General features: G+C 45.7%; 1 protein-coding gene across 1 annotated transcript in view; it reads right to left on the bottom strand.

Annotated features, from left to right (window-relative positions):
- The window catches only part of Rfx4 (regulatory factor X4), a 65,731-nt gene extending 46,535 nt beyond the window's left edge, over positions 1-19,196 (bottom strand). The window contains exons 1-4 of the mRNA XM_052165207.1: positions 19,102-19,196; positions 17,219-17,432; positions 16,552-16,629; positions 10,887-11,050 (exon numbers count right to left, since the gene is read on the bottom strand). Of these exons, the coding sequence (XP_052021167.1) occupies positions 10,887-11,050; positions 16,552-16,629; positions 17,219-17,432; positions 19,102-19,196 (551 nt within the window). The remainder of the gene's footprint in view (positions 1-10,886; positions 11,051-16,551; positions 16,630-17,218; positions 17,433-19,101) is intronic.
- Positions 19,197-20,695: the final 1,499 nt, after the last annotated feature.

The raw sequence follows: 20,695 nt of genomic DNA, 5'->3' as shown, positions 1-20,695 counted from the left end.
TACTGTATATCTACCTCCATCTCAGCACAAGGCGAAGGGACCATTTCCCTCAGACATTCATGGCGCTGACTCATGTCACCTCAGGTTAGAAGTCCTCCCTGCCTTCCTCTGTTCTGAGAATGAAACCCCAAATCTTCACCCCAGTCCTCAAAGCATATACTCTTTCTCTCTCTCTCTCTCTCTCTCTCTCTCTCTCTCTCTCTGGCCCCACTCCTCTGTCTTGGGTCCCACTGGCCTCTTCCACCCTGCAACCATTTGTGTTCTTTAAGTTCTTCGCACCAGGAACATCTCTTTAATTCACGGGCTCAACTCCTCCTCATCCCTCTCCTCACAGACCGGCTGTTACTTCTGTAAGAAACCCATCCCTAAGCCCCTGAGATAAGGTGAAAATCTGCACTTACTCCTTTTGGGAGGCCCCATCGTTGTGCTGGTTAGGCCGTTCTGTAATGGCTTATATAATCATGTGATCAATGGGTATCTTTCACTCCACCCTGCGCTCTGGGGGCAAAGGTCATGGGCTCCCGACTGTTTTGCTTATCACTTTATCCTCAGCACCTATCATAGCACCAGGCAGTGTTTGTTAGATGTAATGAATAAATAAATCTCTCAATCCTCAGACATTCCTCGAAAAGCCCCGCCCAGGCTCCCCCTCCCTCTGTCAGATGCTCTCTGCTCATACACGCCCCCCGGCTCACTCCATTTCAGCCGCACTGCCCCCTTCTTGTTTTTCTAGCACCTTAAGCCCCTGCCCACTTCGTACCCGGTCATCCCTCTACCCTGTGGTCTTGCCCTAGATAATGGTATAACTCCCTTCCCTTTCCACCTGCTGATCACCTTGACTGCGGAATTTCTAGTCACTGGTTTCTCCCCATCGTGAGATCCCTGTGCTGTCTCAATACCCAATCCTACCATGTGACAGAAAACAAAAACCACTCTGGCTTCTGGGATGAAACAACAGGAGGTGCTGTGAGGACGGAATGAGGATCACTGTTTGGACATTGTAATAAGCCGGGAGCAGGAGCAGGATCCGAGCACTAAAGTCAGCTTAGAAAGTTCTAGAGGGAGAGCCAGCAGGTGTGTCTGAGGAGTGGGGGTGTGTGGTAGAGGAACTGGGTCTTCCTGAAGGAAAGCGGAGCTAGGTACTGTGTCGCCAGGGGCCTGGTCCACAGAGGTGCCTCCTCTTAGCACTGAAGGAAGGACAAACCCCAAGCATTCAGGGTGTCATAAAGGCAGGCCCACACGGCCTGCCATCCACAGACGGGGGCTGAATTCTAAGTGGGACAACTTCTCAGAATCCGTGGCTGCTCTCCACAGAGGGCCAGGCTTTAAAGAAGCACTGGGTGGCTGCCCAGTGGCAGGGAGGGCAGCCTGCCATCCTCCATCCATGCATCGCTGTCTCTGGCATGCAGCCGGAGCGGGAGCTGGCCTTTGTCTGGAATCAGAAAGACCGCAGCAGCGCTGTGGAAGGGACTGCTTGCTTGCTTCAGGCAATTGTTTGCTTTTATTAAGCCGGGGGGGGGGGGGGGGAAGTGTAGTGTGGAGGGATTCAGTCCAGAAAAACATTCTATTTGGGGTTTAGAGTCTTTTAAAAAATCTCTCTCTCTCTCTCTCTCTCTCTCTCTCTCTCTCTCTCTCTCTCTCTCTCTCTCTCCCTCCCTCCCTCTCTCCTTCCCCCCCTCTGTGTGTGTGTGTGTGTGGTTTTTGTGTGTCTGTCTGTGTGTCTGTAGGTGTTTGTGTGTGTCTGTGTGTCTCTGTGTGTGACTCTGCTGTGTGGACACACTTACATGCCACAGTATACATGCTGAGGTCGGAGGGAAACCTCAGCTGGTCCACAGCTTCCAGAGACGCTGCTGTTGCCACCTTCATTTCCTTTAAGGGCACTGGGATTGCAGGCATTTGGGCTGCTGCATCCAGTTTTAAATGGTTCTGGGGCTCCAGACTTAGGGCATAGGGCTTGCAGAGCAAACACCTGACCACTGACCCAGCCCTCTAGCCCTGTATCTGTAGTTTTTGGGTTTTTTTTGTTTTGTTTTGTTTTGTTTTGTTTGTTTGTTTGTTTGTTTTTTAGGAGTTCCCTAAACACTGTGGCTGCTTCCCTATGGTGTTGATGAGGAGGCCAGGAGCTACCTACCAACCCTGGCCACATGGTTACAAAATGCTTCTTCAGTTCTGGCCATGCCACCTCATGATGTCTGCTAATGCTCTTCTTGACCCTTCTACAGTCATGGGGCTAATCTGTTGGGAATGTCTCCCTTCCAGGGCCCCTTCCCACCTCACTCCCTAGTCAGGAGTGGGGCTCAGACAACACTCCTGTACGGATGGATCTGACAATTGCAGGCCTCAGGCCTTCTCCTGCGGCTTCCTCCACAGGAACTGCACCTTGATGCTACTCCAACTCTCTCAGGTCCCTGGGTCCCTGCCAGCTCTGATGTTGTTACAACAGCAAGGAAGTGATAATCACAGGCACCTGCTAATGAGGGTGCAGAGCAAGCCCCAAGCACTTCACACGCACTCTCTCGGGTTTCATCTTCAGCTCCTCACACTGGGAAGTAGGGATCCTTATTAATCCTTCCAGAGAACTGAGAACCAAAGCTCGAGTTAGGGCATGCAGCAAGAGGCAGGCGCCAACATTCAAGGCCAGTTCTGCCTGACTCCTGCCTATCCCACCATCTCATAATGGGAACATGGCCACGCTGGGCACTTCAGCTGCCTCATGCCTCACTGGCTCCAGTGCCTCTGCCTTTCCTTTAGCATCTCTGACTTGGTCCTTGGTATTTGGACTTTTTGTTATCCCCTTGCTAATCTAACACACACACACACATACACATATGTATACACAAACACATACACACATACATGCACACACATGCATGCATATACATGCATACATACACAATGCACACACATACACACACAATGCACACACACACATGCATACACAAACACATATACACATACACGCACACACATGCATACATATATACATGCCCCCACGCATACATACACACACACCTTCTTTTATACCTTCTTTCCTTCTTTTGTTTTATCAACTGATAACACTGTCAGTAATTCTGCCGCAATCACCTGGAAGAGTGAGCAAAACAACTTTGAGGCTGACACACCTTTCTTGTAAATAAAGGTGCATGATACCTGTGCATGACAGTTGCCACCTGTTCACTTCAGCTGTGGTTGGAATGAGGAGGAAGGCCTGAGCTGGCGAGTAGGAAACTGAACCTAACCTGACCAGGGCTAAGAGTGACACTTCCGATTTTCAACCCAACCAAGCATGAGGGACTTGAGTACTCAGGCAAGTTGAGAAAAAAAAAAAAAGAATGTATAAAACCAAAAAGTCAGATGGCCGTCAGATGGACCTTGATCTTTGATGTGACTTTGCCCTCTTAGTTTAGTGAGAAAGGACTGAATCTGTAAGTCTGAGATCATACCAGCAATAGTCGGTGATTTTTTAATAAGTTTCCAAAGGTTTACTGTAAACTTGGTACAGCAAGCATGATTTTAGCCTGTTTGTTTATTTGTCTGTCTGTCTGTCTGTCTGTGTGAGACAATGTAGCCCTGACCGGTCTGTAACTCACTGTGTAGTTCAGAGTTGACCTGGAACTCATAGAGTTCCTCCTGCCTCTGCGTCCTGAATGCTGGGATTAGAGGCCTGCTCTACCACACCCAATTATGTAGTAGATAGTTAATGTTGTCCTCCAGGACCAAACATGGTGGCTAACACATTATAGCAACTGATAAACATTAGTTTGGTGAATGAATGAATGGATGGATATCTGAACTCTGGATATTTTGATTGTCATGAAGGCAGATAGGTCATCTCTGCTCTTAAGTGTTACCTTTCACCTCTGTAGAGAGAAACCTATCGTCAACAGGAAAGCAAGGATTAAAAACTAAGTCTCAAGCAACTGTAGAAGTTACACAGGGAAGGCCTAAGGCTGCGGTAGAAAGATTGGGAGAGAACAGAAAAGTCCAACAAGCAGATTTCTAAACTAAGTACACAATATTCCAGAAGAATTTGAATCTAGAGCTACCTTGAAGGTAACCACAGCAACTGCAAAGTCCAAGCCCAGGGAACTCCGGAACAGAGGGAATCAACTCCTCACACTGACAGCTTAGGAGAAGTGGTGCGTGCCCATTTCCAGGCATAAATCCCAATGTTCTAAACTCTGTTTGGCAGTTAGATCACAAATTATAAAGATGGCAGGTAGATGACTCAATGAATAAAGAGCTTGCTCTTCAAACACGAAGGCCTGCGTTTGGATCCCCAGGACCCATATTAAAGCCATGAGCAGTGGCATTCCCATGCAATCCCTGTATTGGATATGACTATAGGTGACTATGCGGGGATGTGACTATAGCGTCACCGGGGCTTGCCCACTAGCTGGTCTGGCTGAATTGGCAAGTCCTGTGTTCAGTGAGAGCCCTTATCTCAAGCAATACAGTGGAGAGTAGTTGAGGAAAATAGCCAGCACCAACCTCTGGCTTGCACACACATGTTCCCAGACATAGACACATACATACACAAAGATTATAACATTTAAAAAAAGGTCAAGAAAATGAATCTCTAAAGAGACAAAACAATCGATATAACCAGACAACCAAACAGACCTTAAAATAACTGAAATACGATTAACACTGACACAGATCCAATGGGAAAGGTGAACAGGACAGGTGAACAGATGAAAACTTCAGTGGGGTATAAGGATTATGTCATGATGGGAGACAGAGGGCAAATGGCTCAGCAGGTAAAGGTGTTTCCTGCAAAGCCCTGTGACCTGAGCTCAATCTCCAGACCACATATAGAAACTGGAAGGGAGACGATGCACTCTCCTCCACGCCTATGCAGAACACACATGTACATACAATAAATAATAATAAATATAAAAAAATTAAAGAACCAAATGGTTCGTTAGATATGAAAATAAAGTCAAGGTATGGTAACACTGGTTGCCAAGTTAAGAATCCATGAACTTGAGAATATTTTAATAAAAATTAACCAATCCAAACTCAAATATAAAAATGAAGAAAAACAAGAAAGACTTCTATATTAAGAGTTGTGGGATGGGCTGGAGAGATGGCTCAGTGGGCTAGAGCACTGACTGCTCTTCCAGAAGTCCTGAGTTCAAATTCTCAGCAACCACATGGTGGTTCACAACCATCAGTAATGGGATCTGTTGCCTTCTTCTGGTGTGTCTGAAGACAGCGAGAGTGTACTCATATAAGTTAAATAAATAAATAAATAAATAAATAAATAAATCTTTTAAAAAAGAGTTGTGGGACAATGTCAGGTGGGCTGACATACTCCCTATTGAAATGCCAGGAATAGAAAAAGAAGAAAATAGAGATAGATAGATAGATAGATAGATAGATAGATAGATAGATAGATAGACAGAGACAAATGGAGATAGAGATAGAGATAGGAGTTTCCCCTAAAGTAATGAACTTTACAATTTAGCACAGATTCAAGAAGCTCCAAAACTTAGGCAGGATCCAAAAACAGAAGTATAATAGGTCATTGTCAGACATCTGAAAGCCAAAGATAGAAAGAAGCACAAATATTGTAGCCAAAGACATGTGCATGGATTTTTAAAATACTGAAAAGGAAAGAAAAACCTTGTCAATCTATGGGGCAGGAGGCATGCCAAGTGTGAGCTTGGGGCTTGAGTTTGGATCTTAGCAGCCAAGTAAAAGCTGAGGGGTTTACCTCTGATACCCAGAGCTTGGGATATAGAGATATGAGGATTGCTGGGCCTACTGGTCTACCAGTCTAGCCATAACAAGTGAGCCCTAAGTTCAGTGAGAGACACTGTCCCAAAAGCTAAGGTAGCAAGTGACTGAAGAAGATACCCAATGTTCACTTCTGGTCTCTATGTGCACATACGCACGCACATGTGTGTGTATGGGGGGGGGGTGTACATTTTCTGTTGCTGTGGCAAAGCACCATGACTAAGGCAATTCATAGCAAAAAGAATGTATTTGCACTTACAGAGCTGAAGTTGTCAGTTGTCATGGCGGGGAAATGTTAACAAGCAGCGGGGACAGCAGCTGGGACAGGATGCGGAATGTTCACATCCTACATCGTAAGCACAAAGCGGAAGGAGCAAAATGGAAGTGGCAAGGATACGGTCTCAAAAAGGCCATCTTCTGTGACATACTTCCTCCAACGATGGCATATCTCATAAACCTCCCGAGATAGCACCACCAACTGAGACCAAGTGTGCAAATACATGATCCATACCCTCACCCATATGTACGCAGAACACAGAGAGCACACATAACTTGTCAATCCAGTATTGAACCCAATGAGAAAACTCAGCTGTGAAGGAGAGCTATACACACACACACACACACACACACACACACACAGAGAGAGAGAGAGAGAGAGAGAGAGAGAGAGAGAGAGATATGGGGGAGAGAGAAACTGAAAGAAGTCATCACCACTAGACCTGTAATACAAAAAGTATAAAGGAGATCACAAAGACAGCATAAATTACTCATAAAACTCAGCAATCGTGAGAATGGGGGTGGCTATAAAAGACTGGCTTCCATATATTCCATCAGTCTAAAAGATAATTGTCTATGGAGAAAGACTGTGCATGCATGTGTACATGCGTGTGCGTGTGTGTCCTTTTGAGACAGGATCTCTCTATTATGTATTCCTGGCTATCCTGGCATTCATTATGTAGACCATGGTGAACTCAAACTCACAGAGATCCACCTGCCTCTGCCTCTGGAATGCTGGGATTAAAGGCATGTGCTACCACATCCAACTAGAATTCTTATACTAATTTAAAACAGGTACATATCAAAGCAACTATTTTTTTTTAAAGAAAAAGATGTATAAATAACAAACTAGTTGTGGGGATAAATAGAATGATAAAATATAGCCCCAAGCCAGACACATGAACACATTTTGGACAGAACCAGTGAGGGTAAGATAACTAGCAAGAAGGATGGCTTGAACTAATTAACCATGTGGCCACATTAAATGTGAAGGCCTAGGTGGGAGGGGTCAGCAGCTTAGATAAACAAACACCCCGGTCCCACTCTGCGCTAGACAGAAGACCGATGTCCGAGCAGACTGACTGGGGAGCGAACTGAAAGGGCGGTGGTCTTTGAAATGCTCCGGTACACGTTCCTGCCAAAGCAAACTCTGACCAAGAACTATCACCCGGGACAGCATCTACTGTGAAGAACACAAATGTTACAATTCAAATGTGTGTGAAAAAAGGAATCAATTCCCCAGGCAGACAGAGCATTCCAATTTAAATGTACTTAACTACAAATCTTCACAAATGGGTTTCAAAATGAGGCAAGAATGGACAGAAACTGAAAAATTTCTAAGTCAGGTTGGAGATGGGAGTCAAACAAAAGGAGAGAAAGGCTCTAAGGGCAAAGAGAACGTGAGCACTGCTGTCACTCAACTTCACCTAACAGACGCTTGCAGGACACTGCACCAAGCGACGCCGGAGGACACAGCAGTTTTAGTATACGTAGCACACTCACCAATGTGCTCCATGCTATAGGCAACTAAACAGGTTTCAATAAACATAAAAGATCTGATATCATGCAGTGCATGCAATCTGACTACAGAGAAATTAAAATACAAGTTAATAACAGAATAGTATCTTCATAACCCCCAATCCTTGAAAGTTAAATATTTTATTCTTAAAATAATCTATCGAGTAAAGAGAAATTCATAAGGAAGAGTAGAAATATTTATAAATTAAAATATGAAATCCACAGCAAAACATTAGCAATTCAAATCTAGTGATACATTTTAAAATTGTGATGAAGTATATTTACCCTGAAGATGAAAGTCTGCTACAATATTTAAAAATAAAGCAATATGAAATCTACCTGATTTGAAGACTAAGGAGGAAAAAAACCATACACTATGATCTTGAAACAAACTAAAACATCTAACAAAATTCAAAATACTTTCTTGATAAAAGATCTCAGCAGACTCGCCATGGAAAGGAACTTTCCTGATCCCATAAGACTGTCCACATCTTACTGTGAATGTCACCTATGTTCCCTTTGAGACCAAGGAAAATGTGAAGGCATCTACTGTTGCCTAGAGGTCCTAGTCAGTGTCATACAACATTGTGGATGAAAGGGGTATAGAGATTGGAAATCAAGAAAGAAAATACTCTCAAACCCTTACACATTAGTAACCACAAGAAACCCCCAGAGAAGCTACCATAAAACTATTAGAATAACTGACTTTAATAACATCTCATGACAAAAGATTCATACACAAACTACAGTCACGTGCTCATGGAGTAGTAATGAATGGTTAGATACTGAAGAAGTACAGAAGAGAATCCACATAAAATAAGAAATATTAACCATGTTCATGGATTAGAATTAATACTAGGAAGATACTGATTATTTCTAGCTTTATTTATAAACTCATGACAATCTTAATCATAAATCCTACAGCACTTTTAAAAGATTCTGCAAATGTTATCTGCCACAGCAAAGGAACAATACAGAAAAAGAATAACAGGTCAGGTCTCCTATCACTTTTGAGACTGCTATAAAAGCAACTACAGCCGAGGCAGTGTGGTGTTGTGGAGGCAGGCTGTAGAGAGGACTGGGATATCACCAAGCATCTGGGAGTGTGTCTACACACGTATAGCCAACTTTCTACAAAGCAACAAGGAAACAGAAAAAGTTCAGCCTTATAAACAGAAGGTGTCAGAATACTTGACCACAATCTTTAAATCCAAAAATGAAAACTTGACCCCTGCACTTCATCTCCTATTACAAAACTGAAAATCAAAACCCAGGTCTAGAGGTGCCTTCTGGGAGTTACAGCTGAGTAAGAGGCTGAAGCGAGAACAGGAAGCTAAGACCAACCTGGGGGGAGCAGGCACTGCAGTATAGAAGACTTGCTTAGCATTTCTGCTGGCTTCAGTCTCCAGTAATGCACACACACACTCAGGCACACACACACATACACAGTCTCACACACACACACACACATACACACACACACAGTCTCTCTCACACACACATTTACACCTATTCACATGCACTCTCACACATACATACAAATGCTCACACGTATACTCATACACACTTCACATATCCACTCACATATACATTCACACTAACACACTCACAAACATGCAATACACTCACATTCATACATACACACATGTGCATACATGCATGCACGAACACACACACACACCTCTATAAGAATCCAGAGGGGTCTGTGCCTTGAAAACAGGGGTTCTTCTGGGTGTCAGTGCAGCACTCACAAACTGTCCAACAACAGAAGCAGTGTTAGTGGAGTCTGGAGAAGAAATTCTTCAAGCAACAATCTAACCACAAAGAATACAATCAAAGTGAATAACAACAGCTTCCAACACTCAGAAAGTTTGAAATATTCTTTTTAACGTTCTTATGGCAGAGGGACTTCAAAGGGGTAAAAAGCAGGTATAAAATAGGTAGGAAATAATAATATTTTAAAATAGTGCACACCAAACTCTATGGAATGGAGCTAAGATAGTGTTAGGGAAACTGCTCAGTGGCATAAGGTCCTGCCTGGGTTTGTTCTCTAGCATCATATAGAACTGGGCTTGTAGACATGGGTAACCCTGGCACCCAGGAAGTGGATGCAGAGGATCAGAAGCCTGGGGTCATCCTTGGCTACACAGTGAGTTTGAGGCCAGCCTGAACTCCTTGACACCTGTTCCATATCTGACTGACTAGCTTAATAATGAGATAAACCAGTATTTACATACATCCCATGTGGCAGAACATATGCTCATTCAGAACTGGTAACGGTGACCTTATTGGGAATAAAGGGTCTTTCTTTCTAGCTGTGACTATGGCTTTCCAGGTGAGAACGCCCTGGGTTCGCCAAGTGGGCGCTAACGCACAGGTGACCAACGGGGACCTGGGACAGTCAGTCAGACCAGCCACAGGGCCTCTGTACAGACACCTCCTGCCAGCACTTTGACTTAACATGTCCAGCTCATTTACGAGGGACACTCAGTTAAGTGTGGCCAGGCAAAGAAGAACCCAAAGGGTAGAGTAAGAGTAAATCATTATTTTGTGATAATTTATAACAGCAGCCACAGGAAACTAATGTACTCTACCATGTCACCCTTCACGGCACACCTCGTAGTCAAGTTAGACAGGACTGGAAATCCCAAGAGAATCATTACAATTCAACATGGCAGAAGCCCACGCCGTTACAAGCTTGTAGGGAATGGCCCCTGAAACAAACACCCCTGGGAGTGGGAGGTCTGAATTACAGGAGACAGTTGAGAAAGGGGCGGACATGCAGAGAAAACCTGTAGGGAGACCATCACACACTGGGGTGACCTGGGGTGACCTGGAAGGTCCAGGGAGCAGAGTCCTGGCGAGACACAGCTAGCCAGAGACAACTTCACATGGAGGGGGCCAGAGACTGCCCCTGCCTTCACTGCCCCCTTCCCTCTTCCTGGTGAGAGAGTGTGAGATTAGTACCCTGGGTGGAGAGACAGAGAAACTGCTCAGCGGAGGCACAAGGTGCAGTGGTTTCATGTGAGGAAAGGAAGGCCTAGAATACAGCGACAGCACTTCAGTAAGAAAGAAAAGTCATGCTCTGTGTCCTAGTGACAGGTGAACAGCACCAGATGCTCGCCATGGAAATGGCGGTACTGCTCTTCGCCGTGTACCGTTCTCTACCGTGGGAAGTTCGAACCATTTTCAGGGTAGAGGCCTTTTATTTGCATTCGCAATCACAGCCCTTAATTTTGAGAAGTCCATTGTTGATCTTTGCAAAGGCCCCGTTTACTACAATCTCAGGAAAACTACACAAAACAAAACCCAGCTACTCCCGAAGGGAGGCCGGGACCGGGGTGACTCACCTGTCTGGCAATGCCTGCAGCACTGTGGGCATCAGGACCCCAGAGATGGCCTTGTAGAGGATGGAGTCGCACACGCCCACGATGTTCACCACCGTGGAGGAGCCCAGCACGGGCAGCATGTGGGGCGGCATGCCTTGCCAAAAGTGCAGAAGGAAACTTTGAACCTGCATTGGCCCACAGAGAGAGGAGGGTTCAGACAAAGCCGGCCCTGCAGAGCCTTGCTGCCCCACCCCCACGGCACAGCACGCGCAGTGTGCACAGCATGTGTGTGGTGTGTACAGCATGTGTGTGGTGTGCACAGCATGTGTGTGGTGTGTACAGCATGTGTGTGGCGTGCACGCTCGCACGCACACGTGGTGTGCACAGCTCCTTCATCTACTTCCCCCGAGGTAGTGGGAGCTGCCCAGGCTGGGGATGCTGTGGGGACTTTGTGCCCACTGCCCACACTCGCAGCGTGCCCACTGCCTGACACCTGTCTACCCCTCAGCCTGATGCCAGGATTGCTTGCTGTGAGCTGAGTTAAGTAGAGAGGACTGGACAGTTTTTGTTGTTATTGTTTTGCTTTTTTAAAAGGTCAGCTCACTAGCACCCATTGCTCTTTCATGCCCCTGGTGGCTCCTGGGTGTTTTGGGGAGGGAGAGGAAAGATGTAGTAGTTACAGATGGGGAGGCAAGAAGCGGTTGCTGCCTGCAAAATTCCCCGAATTCAAATATGTGTGACCCAAACCCGGGGAAAATGCAAGGAACGCCTCACATCCCAAACTCCCATTTTCCCAAAGTGCCCAGTGTCCTTATGAAGCTATAGGTGGTGACAGCACAACAGAAAGCCAGAGGGGCGCGTGGGACACCAGCGACTGGCCTTTTCCTTTGTCACCAAGACACAGAGCAGCGCTCTGCGGGCCACTCATAAGGAGTCGCCATTAGCGTGATATTCTGAGCAGGGACTTGGAGAAGCAATGACTGGGTGGATGTTTCAAGTCGAGCATGCCTTGGTGACCCCACTTCTGTGAATTTTATGTTATGGTTTGAAGAAGAAGGTAGAGGGATGAGATGGGGAGGGAAACAGATTGCTAAGTTTATACACAGTAACGTCCCTGAATTGAAGAGCCTGTCAGGAAGCTGGGATCATCCGACCTTGGGGTTTTTTATGGCACTGACTTGAGTCCTGGGCTATGCATTCTTCTTCTTGTAAAACAACTCCACATGGGGTATCTTCCACGTCACTGATTCCCATGAAACCATACTGATTCAGCTTGGGAGACATAACCTGGCCCTTTTACCTCAGTGCTGTGGACCTGGTCTCGTCTTTTCTTTTCTTTATTTCTTTTCTTTTTTCTTTTCTTTTCTCTTTTTCTTTCCTTTCGTTTTCCTTTTCCTTTCTTCCTTCCTTCTTTCTTTCTTTCCTTCCTTCCTTTCCTTCCTCCCTCCCTCCTCCCTTCTTTCTTTCCTTCTTCCCTCCCTCCTTCCTTCCTTTCCTTCCTCCCTCCCTTTCCCTCCTCCCTTCCTTCCTTCCTTCCTTCCTTTCTTTTTAGGGACTACACTACAGGTACCGGAGACATCGCAGAGCTCTCCCATGTGACCCTGCTGATGTTCACAGAGCAGAGCATCTTTACTCCTACTTACAGAGTTACTAAGTTCATCACCCAGAGCAGAGCAGCAGTCCAAAGGAGGAGGCAGAGGCGTGTCTTTCCACCGCCAGTCTCATGATCGTTTTTTTTTCTTAATACTTGGTAACTCGAGTTCTAGCTTATTCCCAGGGCCCATGTCTTTCTTTTGACTGCTGCCACTCCACAGCTTTCTATCTCTGCCCGATGGCCTGTGGCACCCTTCAGATCCCTCCCAGGATCAGGTCCCATATCCCCCATCATCCCTGGGATTGACCTCTCGCCAGGTACTAGGCTCTCTTGTTTGAGCTTCCCATGGTAAGAAGCCCCATCTATGTCATCCCTAAGAGCTGGTGCAATCTGAGCACATCTGCTTGCCTTGACTTAGCTCGAGTTCAGTCCTGCCCCTATTCTCTATTAGTTGTTAGCTTCCAGCAAAACATCTGGAAAAGGACAGCTGCTGTGTAGGATAAAGCAAATCCATTGAGAGACATTGGCAGACGTCTGTCTGTCAGAAGCCTGCTCAAGCCACACAAGGAGCCCTTGTCAGTCCCTAAGTTCCTGGTGGTCATTGTATCGCGGGCTCTATCCAGTGTCAACCCTCCCTCTCTTCTTGGTTTTATGTCACTGAATGTCCCATGGTTCCCAGCCCTTTGAGAAGGAAAATGAAGGGGAATGGGATGAATATAAGTGTTGAGACCTGAAGGCCAGCTGTGAAATGGGACACAGACAGTGTGTCTGTTCAGGACAGAAATGCTGCCTTGACCTCGCTCTGGACTGGGTGGGAGGGAAGGGAGAGTGGAGAACTGAGGTCTGTGACTTGAGTGGTTGGGCAGAGGGACGTGGAAATGTCAAACTTGGGGGAATCAGGCCTAGGGCATGGAATTAAAGGCTCTGGTTTAGCTGGGTAAAAGCAAGTCAATCAAATGCTATGCTCAGGACGAAGTGTGTGAGGGCAAGCAGCCCCTGTAAGGTGGATACAATGGCTTCTCCCTATTATTAGGATAAAATAAGATGCCTTGTGTAAAATGCCTGGCACTGAGCAGGCACTGGATCAACGGAACTCATTATCAGATGGCAGGAGGAATTCTGGTATGCTCGCCTTACTCCTTGCATGCTATTTCAGCAAAAGGAGCAGGCAAATGGTGAAGCATGATCATTTAATGTCAGCTTTCTGGAATGTCCATCCTGTCTCCTGAACTTTCACTCCTCCTTCTTTTGGTCCAGAGGATCATCAGATTTTTAAATTTTTTTTCATTTTTATTATTTTATGTGTATGAGTGTTTTCCCTGCATGTATGTCTATCACATCCATGTCTGGTGCTGGAAATGGTGGTAAACCTCTATGTAGGTGCTGGGATTCGAACTCAGGCCCTTTGCAACAACAAGAACTCTTAACCACTGAGCTAATTCTCCAGTCCTTACATTTTTTAAAAGAACACTTGCACATAATTATTTCTTCATCTCTTTTCCATGTCCATATTTAGTTCATTGCTAACACCCTGACACCACGTAGAAGGCAGCTAATGACTTGCAGTTGAGTGCTTAATTGGCATAGCCTTGAAAGATGCTCATTACCAATATGCCTATCACCGATCACATCCTAGTATAAACTTGGGCACTTTACATACACTATTTAATAAATACCCCAATTTGCTATGATATCATTATAATTGCCGATTTTGGGGCAAGGCTCAGAGGTAGAAAATGAGTTTGGTCAAAGTCACAGGATAGTAAACGAAGGCTTGGGGACTCAAACATGGGACTTTGGGACTCCCTGGCTCATTGTGCTATACAGACTGGAAAGGAGATCTCTATATGTAAAGTGTGGGTCCTGTACACGCTTGGCAATGTTCTTCATGAATTGCATCTATCTTTTCAGCCTATCTACCAATCCAAAGACCCAGTTATACAACCAACCAATATGTACTGGGTGCCAGCTAGGATGAGCATTGAATGAGATGGGTAAGGCACCTTCCTATGGGAGTTAAGCTGTGATATTTGGGACAAACAATCCCTTTCCCAAGGACAATTCTCAGCTGATGGAGAAAGCCATGCCCTCAGAAGTAAACTAGCCCTCTTCATTGAGCTGTGGCTGGATGGGATGAGCCCTGTCTCGCTTCGCCACCCTAAAGGCTGCCAACTAACATCCGTGCCAGGAGAGCAGAAAGCACATCAGACTGAAGGTGTCAGGTCGCAAAAGGATTAGTCACAGAGCTGGTCCTAACCAGCTCTGTGACCTAGGACGAGTCTCTTTCTTCTCTGGGTGACCGAATAGCTAATGATTGCAAGCACTTGTACACACATTTGCAGTTGATAAGCCCGTGTCTCCTACTGATCCTGTGGGTCAGTCTGGTGCTGGTTTGTTTTCTTGGCTGAAAAAGCCATATTTGCAGTGTAAAGCCAGGCCTTGCATTTCTTCCCCTCCTTGGGGTCCTTTGCCCCTCATGAAGTCCCTGAACCACATGCCTTTGTATACCTTCCCTTCGCTCCAGGTAAGTCTGTACATTGCAATTCTCTCGTAATTAGTAAATACCAAATGGCAACACTCGATAACACTAAGTGTTGGGTGGAAGGGAACTGGCAAGGCAGGAATGAGTTTTGAGTCGAATGAAGTTGCACATGAAGGAAGATATTCACAGCAGCTGTGGGGGTTCACACATATCCAGCAACCCTGTGGCAAACAAGACAGAGCCCAGTCTTGCCTGTCACACAATGGTGATGCATTTTATTCCTAAGACAAGGTGAGGAACAGGGTGTGCCTTCCCTGTGGTGGTCCTTTCACGGGATCCACGAACTAAACAACAGGACCCTGCAGCCCTGGGCCATACGATGGAAGCAGCCTGGGTCCCTAAGTCATCCCCAGCCCTTACTCTCCCAACTAAAGAGCAACCATATTAGATTCTGGCCTGAGTAGGGGAAACGCTTCCAGGCAGTTAAGACTCTGGGGCTCATTTGTTTTAGAAGTCAGTGTTGTCTTTACTGTCTGTTAACACTTTACTTGCTGATTTCAGCATTTTTAAACTTGAGTTCAAGGCCAGCCTGGCCTGCAGATTGAGTTCCAGGGCAGCCAGAGTTACACAGTAAAACCCTGTCTCAAAAACCAAAACCAACCAACCAACCAACCAACCAACCAAAAATCACCAAAATGGCCACTTCAGTAATTTGGGAGAATTTAAAGGACATTTTAGAGATGCAATCCTTGAAGGCTGAGAGAAGGAAGAACAGTCTGTTTTTTGTTGTTTTTGTTTTTTGTTTTTGGGGTTTTGGGGTTTTTTTGACCAGCACATGACCATCTCTTCTGGCGCAGTGTCTATGAGGCAGGTAAGGACACAATAAATACGTGGCCTGACCAGCCATGTACAACAGGAACCTCTGAGGTATTTTCCACCATTAGTGACTGGGTTTTGTAGTTCATTTAGCACCAAGTTCTCCCCTCTCTCATTGAACATCCAGATCCAACTCCCAGATACTGCCACCGCTGCTGTCGCTGTTTCTAGCTGAGAGATGCTGTCTTTAAACTGAGGCCTTTGGTCTGGAATGTGAGGTGGGTGGCCTTGAAGAGAAGAGGACCTTAGCATCCCTCCCATGACAGAGATGCCACAGCTCTCTTTTGCTTCCTAGTTTTTGTTATTTCTCTTGAATGCAATATTTCTGAAGCAGAAATAAAGTGGCCATATTGATGGAATTTGGTGGAAATGGAGCCCAGGCCTTGAAGGAGGAGGGATTGTAATCACACCAAAAGCTATAAGGACTGATCTTATGACAAGGAAAAGGTTGAAACCCAGTATTATTTAGCTTCTCAGAATCCATACTTGTAGGAGTGTCATTCTATGGTCAAATCAAGGAAAAGCCACCAGCACCTGGTGTGCACAGTGGTCTCTGTAAGATAGGATTAGTAGCAGCACCTACCCTGTGGCATCACTGTGAAGGGTAAGCAGGTCAAGACTACCAAACGCTTCTAGACGCCAGGCCCCGCACCTGGTGGGAGCTCTTAGAGTAGGAGTGGGGGTGAAGTTTAACATCTTAATAGAGTATTCACAGCTTAGTGCTGTTGACCTACCTCGTCAAAGTTGGCTCTTATTACAGTGTCCAGTATTCTCTGACAGTGTGTTCTGTACATCATAATAAAGGTAGACACCTGCGGGGTAAGTGGAGGACCAATGACAAAGAAAACATTAGTACACGGTGTGGCTGCCCTGGGGATTTCAAGGTTAACATTATTTATTTCACTGGAGGGATGGACTCTGCCCTTTATCCATGCATGCATCCTGAAAGACCTGAAGGGGAACTGAAGCGCTTAAGTGCTGTGCTATGACCTATGACCTATGACCTATGACACACGGCCTGCTCTGTGCTCATATGGCACCCAAGCACCACCCTGCAGAACAAAAGGGCGGGTTTTACTCTACTCCCATCTTGCGCCTTGAAACTCTTGCGTTTCTGGAGAATCAAAACTAACATGGTCTTCACACTCTGTCCAGCACACGGCAGAGTGCTTTATCAGCATATGGTACAGTAGGGCTAAGGGGACTAAACTCTCCTTGTGGCTAAGATACTGAAGAAAAAAAAATAGAAGCCAGTGTATTATTGATTGTATAATTGTTTCTTCAGAACTCACCACAGACATTTGGTGTCTATGAATTCTCTTAAATCTATGAGAAAGACAGAGACAGAGACAGAGACAGAGAAAGACAATCACCCCCAGCAATCGCTTCTGACGAGGTTACCTTCTCCTCAGGGAGACTGGCTGGCAGATTCAGGTCTTTGACATTTGGAAAGTCTGGCAGCAACGTCCCAAGCTTCGACCGGGGAGAATAGGCCACCGTCTGCTTGGTCACTTCCCTCTTGCCCGTCTCACTCACCCAGGCAGCTCCTTTCTTTGAATACATCACATCATAATACTGGGAGCTCTCCTTCACCGCTATGCCATAGTAATGATACCTGGGCAGCCGGGAAGAGAGAGGCGGGGGACACACGGGTCACATTAGATGGGAGTTTCTTGGGTTGGAGAATGCTGTCCAAAGTCATGCACGACTGGACACAACCAAACCTGGGGCTGAAAGAGTTAACTCTTCTGTGAGGCTTGACATCTCTGAAATCTACAATTAAGCCAAAGTTCCATGTTACCAGCCATCAATCAGGCAGGTAAAAATAACTGAAATTGCCTCCTACAGAAAATGTTAAGTCAAATCCTTTGCAAAGCAAAAGAGGGATGAGAAATGTTCCATTTATACCTGATCTCGAATGTCTACCAAATACCTTCCCAAAAGTGCCTGACCTTTGAGGGTTCATCTCTGTGGGGACACAGGCAGCAGAATATGTTCACACATCAACAACAAAACTTTACCTAGCCATGACTATCTTCTTCAGTAAAGGTTAGCCTCAAAGAGCTATGATTTTAAATTTTTTTCTTGTATTATTATAAATTTGTAGACTAGGTTTGACTGTGTAAACCCGACTGGCTTGGAACTTGCTATTTAGACCAGGCTGGCCTCAAACTCCCAGACCCCCACGTCAGAGGCTCTGCCTCCCAAGTGTTAAGATCAAAAGTGCATGCCCCCACACCCAGCAAAGCTTTTAATTTGAAAAAGATTCATCCAGGGCCTCGCTTGATCCTGACTGCCAAAGACCAGAACTTTCTGGGCCTAATAATCACAGATACACTTCCCTTTACACCTGAAGAGGGACAGAAGGAAGCTAAGTTTGCGGGAGATGGGGGTGATGGGGCACTTTGTAATTTGGCTATCTACTGAGTACTGAAATTCTGAGCACTTTGAAAAGTACTTTATTCACACTAATTTGAAAATGAGCTTATTGAAATTAAGAATGGTTGTGGTCATCCTAAAGATGAGAAAATGGAAGGGGGGGATCAAGCAATTTGCTCAAGGCAAGAACCAGTGGACCAGTCTGTTTGTCTACACAGTAACTTTGAGGCACTAATGGTAAACAGGATGTGTGCATCAGAATTACTTTTGGAGCTTAATAAACATGCATATTCCTAGGCCCCTTCCCAGAACCCACTGATTCAGAACATCTAAGAATGAGGCCCATGAATCAGCCTTGAAAGGAACAGCATAAGCCACCGTGAGGCGAGGCTCACCAGCTTGAGGTCCATGGCATGAGGGACGTGAGATACAGAATCATCTCTTACAAAATCTCCATAAGGCTAGAAATAGCTCGCGCTTCCCATTTTACAAACAAGGAAACTAAGTTCTAAAGAATTGACGTGATGCACCCTAGATCACCCAGGGAGGAGGCAGCAGAGGCAGGATCTGAACCTCTAACGGGCTTCGCACCTCTTAGTCAGCCAGTGATTCCCAAGCTTTATTAACAATAAGAATCACCCACAGTGCACACGGCAGCGTCCTGACCCCCAAGATTCCGATTTCGTGCATCTAGGGTGAGGATGCACAATGCAGTGGTAAAAGCTATGGTAGTTATGGGCCCTCATTTTCAGAAACACGGGACGACCTATCAGATACTTTTCTCTATCCACAGACACATGGCGATGGGTACACGGAAGCATTTCCAGTTTGGGGAAAGGTGTTCACAGGGAGGGAGAGATGGGTGTGTGGAACCTTCCCTTTCACAGCCCCCTTCCTGCTGGTACCATTCTGTGAAATTTCTGCTCAGTGGGCAGCTTGCCTCCATCTGCACGCCTCCCGGGATGAAGAACTCGGGCCCTCCGAAGGCAGCCCAGTTCATTTTCAGCCGACGTAGTTACCAGAAAGTTCTTTGTGTTGAGCTAATATCTACCGTCTGGGCCTTCTACTTCCCAACTGTCACATAACTGCCTTTCCATCTGTGGGCATCTGTGGGGGAGGGGCTGGTTCCAGAGACCTCCAGAGGCACCTTGTGGTGGAAAGACCGTTATAGGAGACCTCCTTAGCTTTAAAATGTTCCTTATCACTTAAAGTCAAGACAGTCATACCTTAATTATGAGGTAGTCACATGATCATAAGATAGAACAATTTATGTCCTGGTTAGTCTATGCATGTAGCAGAGATCTGCAGTGACAGGAAATCTACGATTCTGGTCCAGTCCTTTCTTGGTTTTGCTAGTGTTAGGTTCTGGAGGGAGAGTCAACACTCCTCATTGGGCCTGCCTACGTATCATATACAGGAGTGGATTTGCTAAGGGTTTTGAGAGGCCGTGCTGCAGGATGGAGACTCAGTTTGCAGCTTGAAATACCCCATTGTCTTTAGATTGGCTGAACACGTGGGTCTTCCTGGAGAGGGCAAAATAATGGCTCTGTGTGTGCAGAACTTTAAAAATGGATGCTGCACAGTTTGCTACCATGTTGGTGAAGGAAAAAGAGGAACCGCCGCCGCCGGAACAGCAACCAGGCTCTCTCAGAGGGGACGGTTCTCACAGTGCATGCTTGGTCTCTGTCTACCCTTTCTGGTTCTCCATGTTCTCCAACGCTTCCTCCCATTCCTGTTCTCCTTAGAAATCAGGAATTGTGTGTTGGAGCCAGTGGCTTTCCAAAGACCACAGGCTAGACAAACATCTCCCTACGTTTCCGTTTATTCAGCATCTTTCTATTCAGACGCCCCACCCCCTTGACAAGGTCCTGCTGTGCAACTCAGGCACCTGGCCTTTAAACATGTGGCCTCGCACTCCTGCCTCAAACTCCAACATCCTGGGAAGACTGGGGGATGCCGCCTTGCGTGGCTCAAACCTGGTTCGACCGAGATTTTTAATTACTGACTTTTGATCAGCAGCAAACAATTAAAAAGAAAATCTGATTTTTGTACTCTATCCTTACTCAAGTTGCAACCTTGCTTTTAAATAAAATGCCGGAATTTTTCTTTATAAATGAAGTTAGGTAGTTTGTTCTTCAGTGTAGTCACCCTGGGAAATAAATCATTGAGAAATTTATCTCAAGATGTCTTTTGTTCAAAAATTTTCTGGACAGTCCTCGGAATTTCTCTCAAGAGCTTCTGTTATACACACACACACACACACACACACACACACAGAGTCACATACACATATAGATACAGACAAACATACACAGAGACATAGACATGCAGAGACATAGATACAGACAGACATACACATACACATGGACACCTATACACACATATATAGACATACACAGGCACACATACACATAGACATAGACACACACAAATACACATGGATATACACACACATAGACACAGATATACACATAGATACACACACACACACACATTCAC

This window comes from Apodemus sylvaticus, chromosome 20 (assembly GCF_947179515.1).
Source record: "Apodemus sylvaticus chromosome 20, mApoSyl1.1, whole genome shotgun sequence".
NCBI classification, from domain to species: Eukaryota; Metazoa; Chordata; class Mammalia; order Rodentia; family Muridae; genus Apodemus; species Apodemus sylvaticus.
Note: the sequence above shows the minus strand (reverse complement) of the source record. Positions and strands in the feature narration are given on the sequence as shown.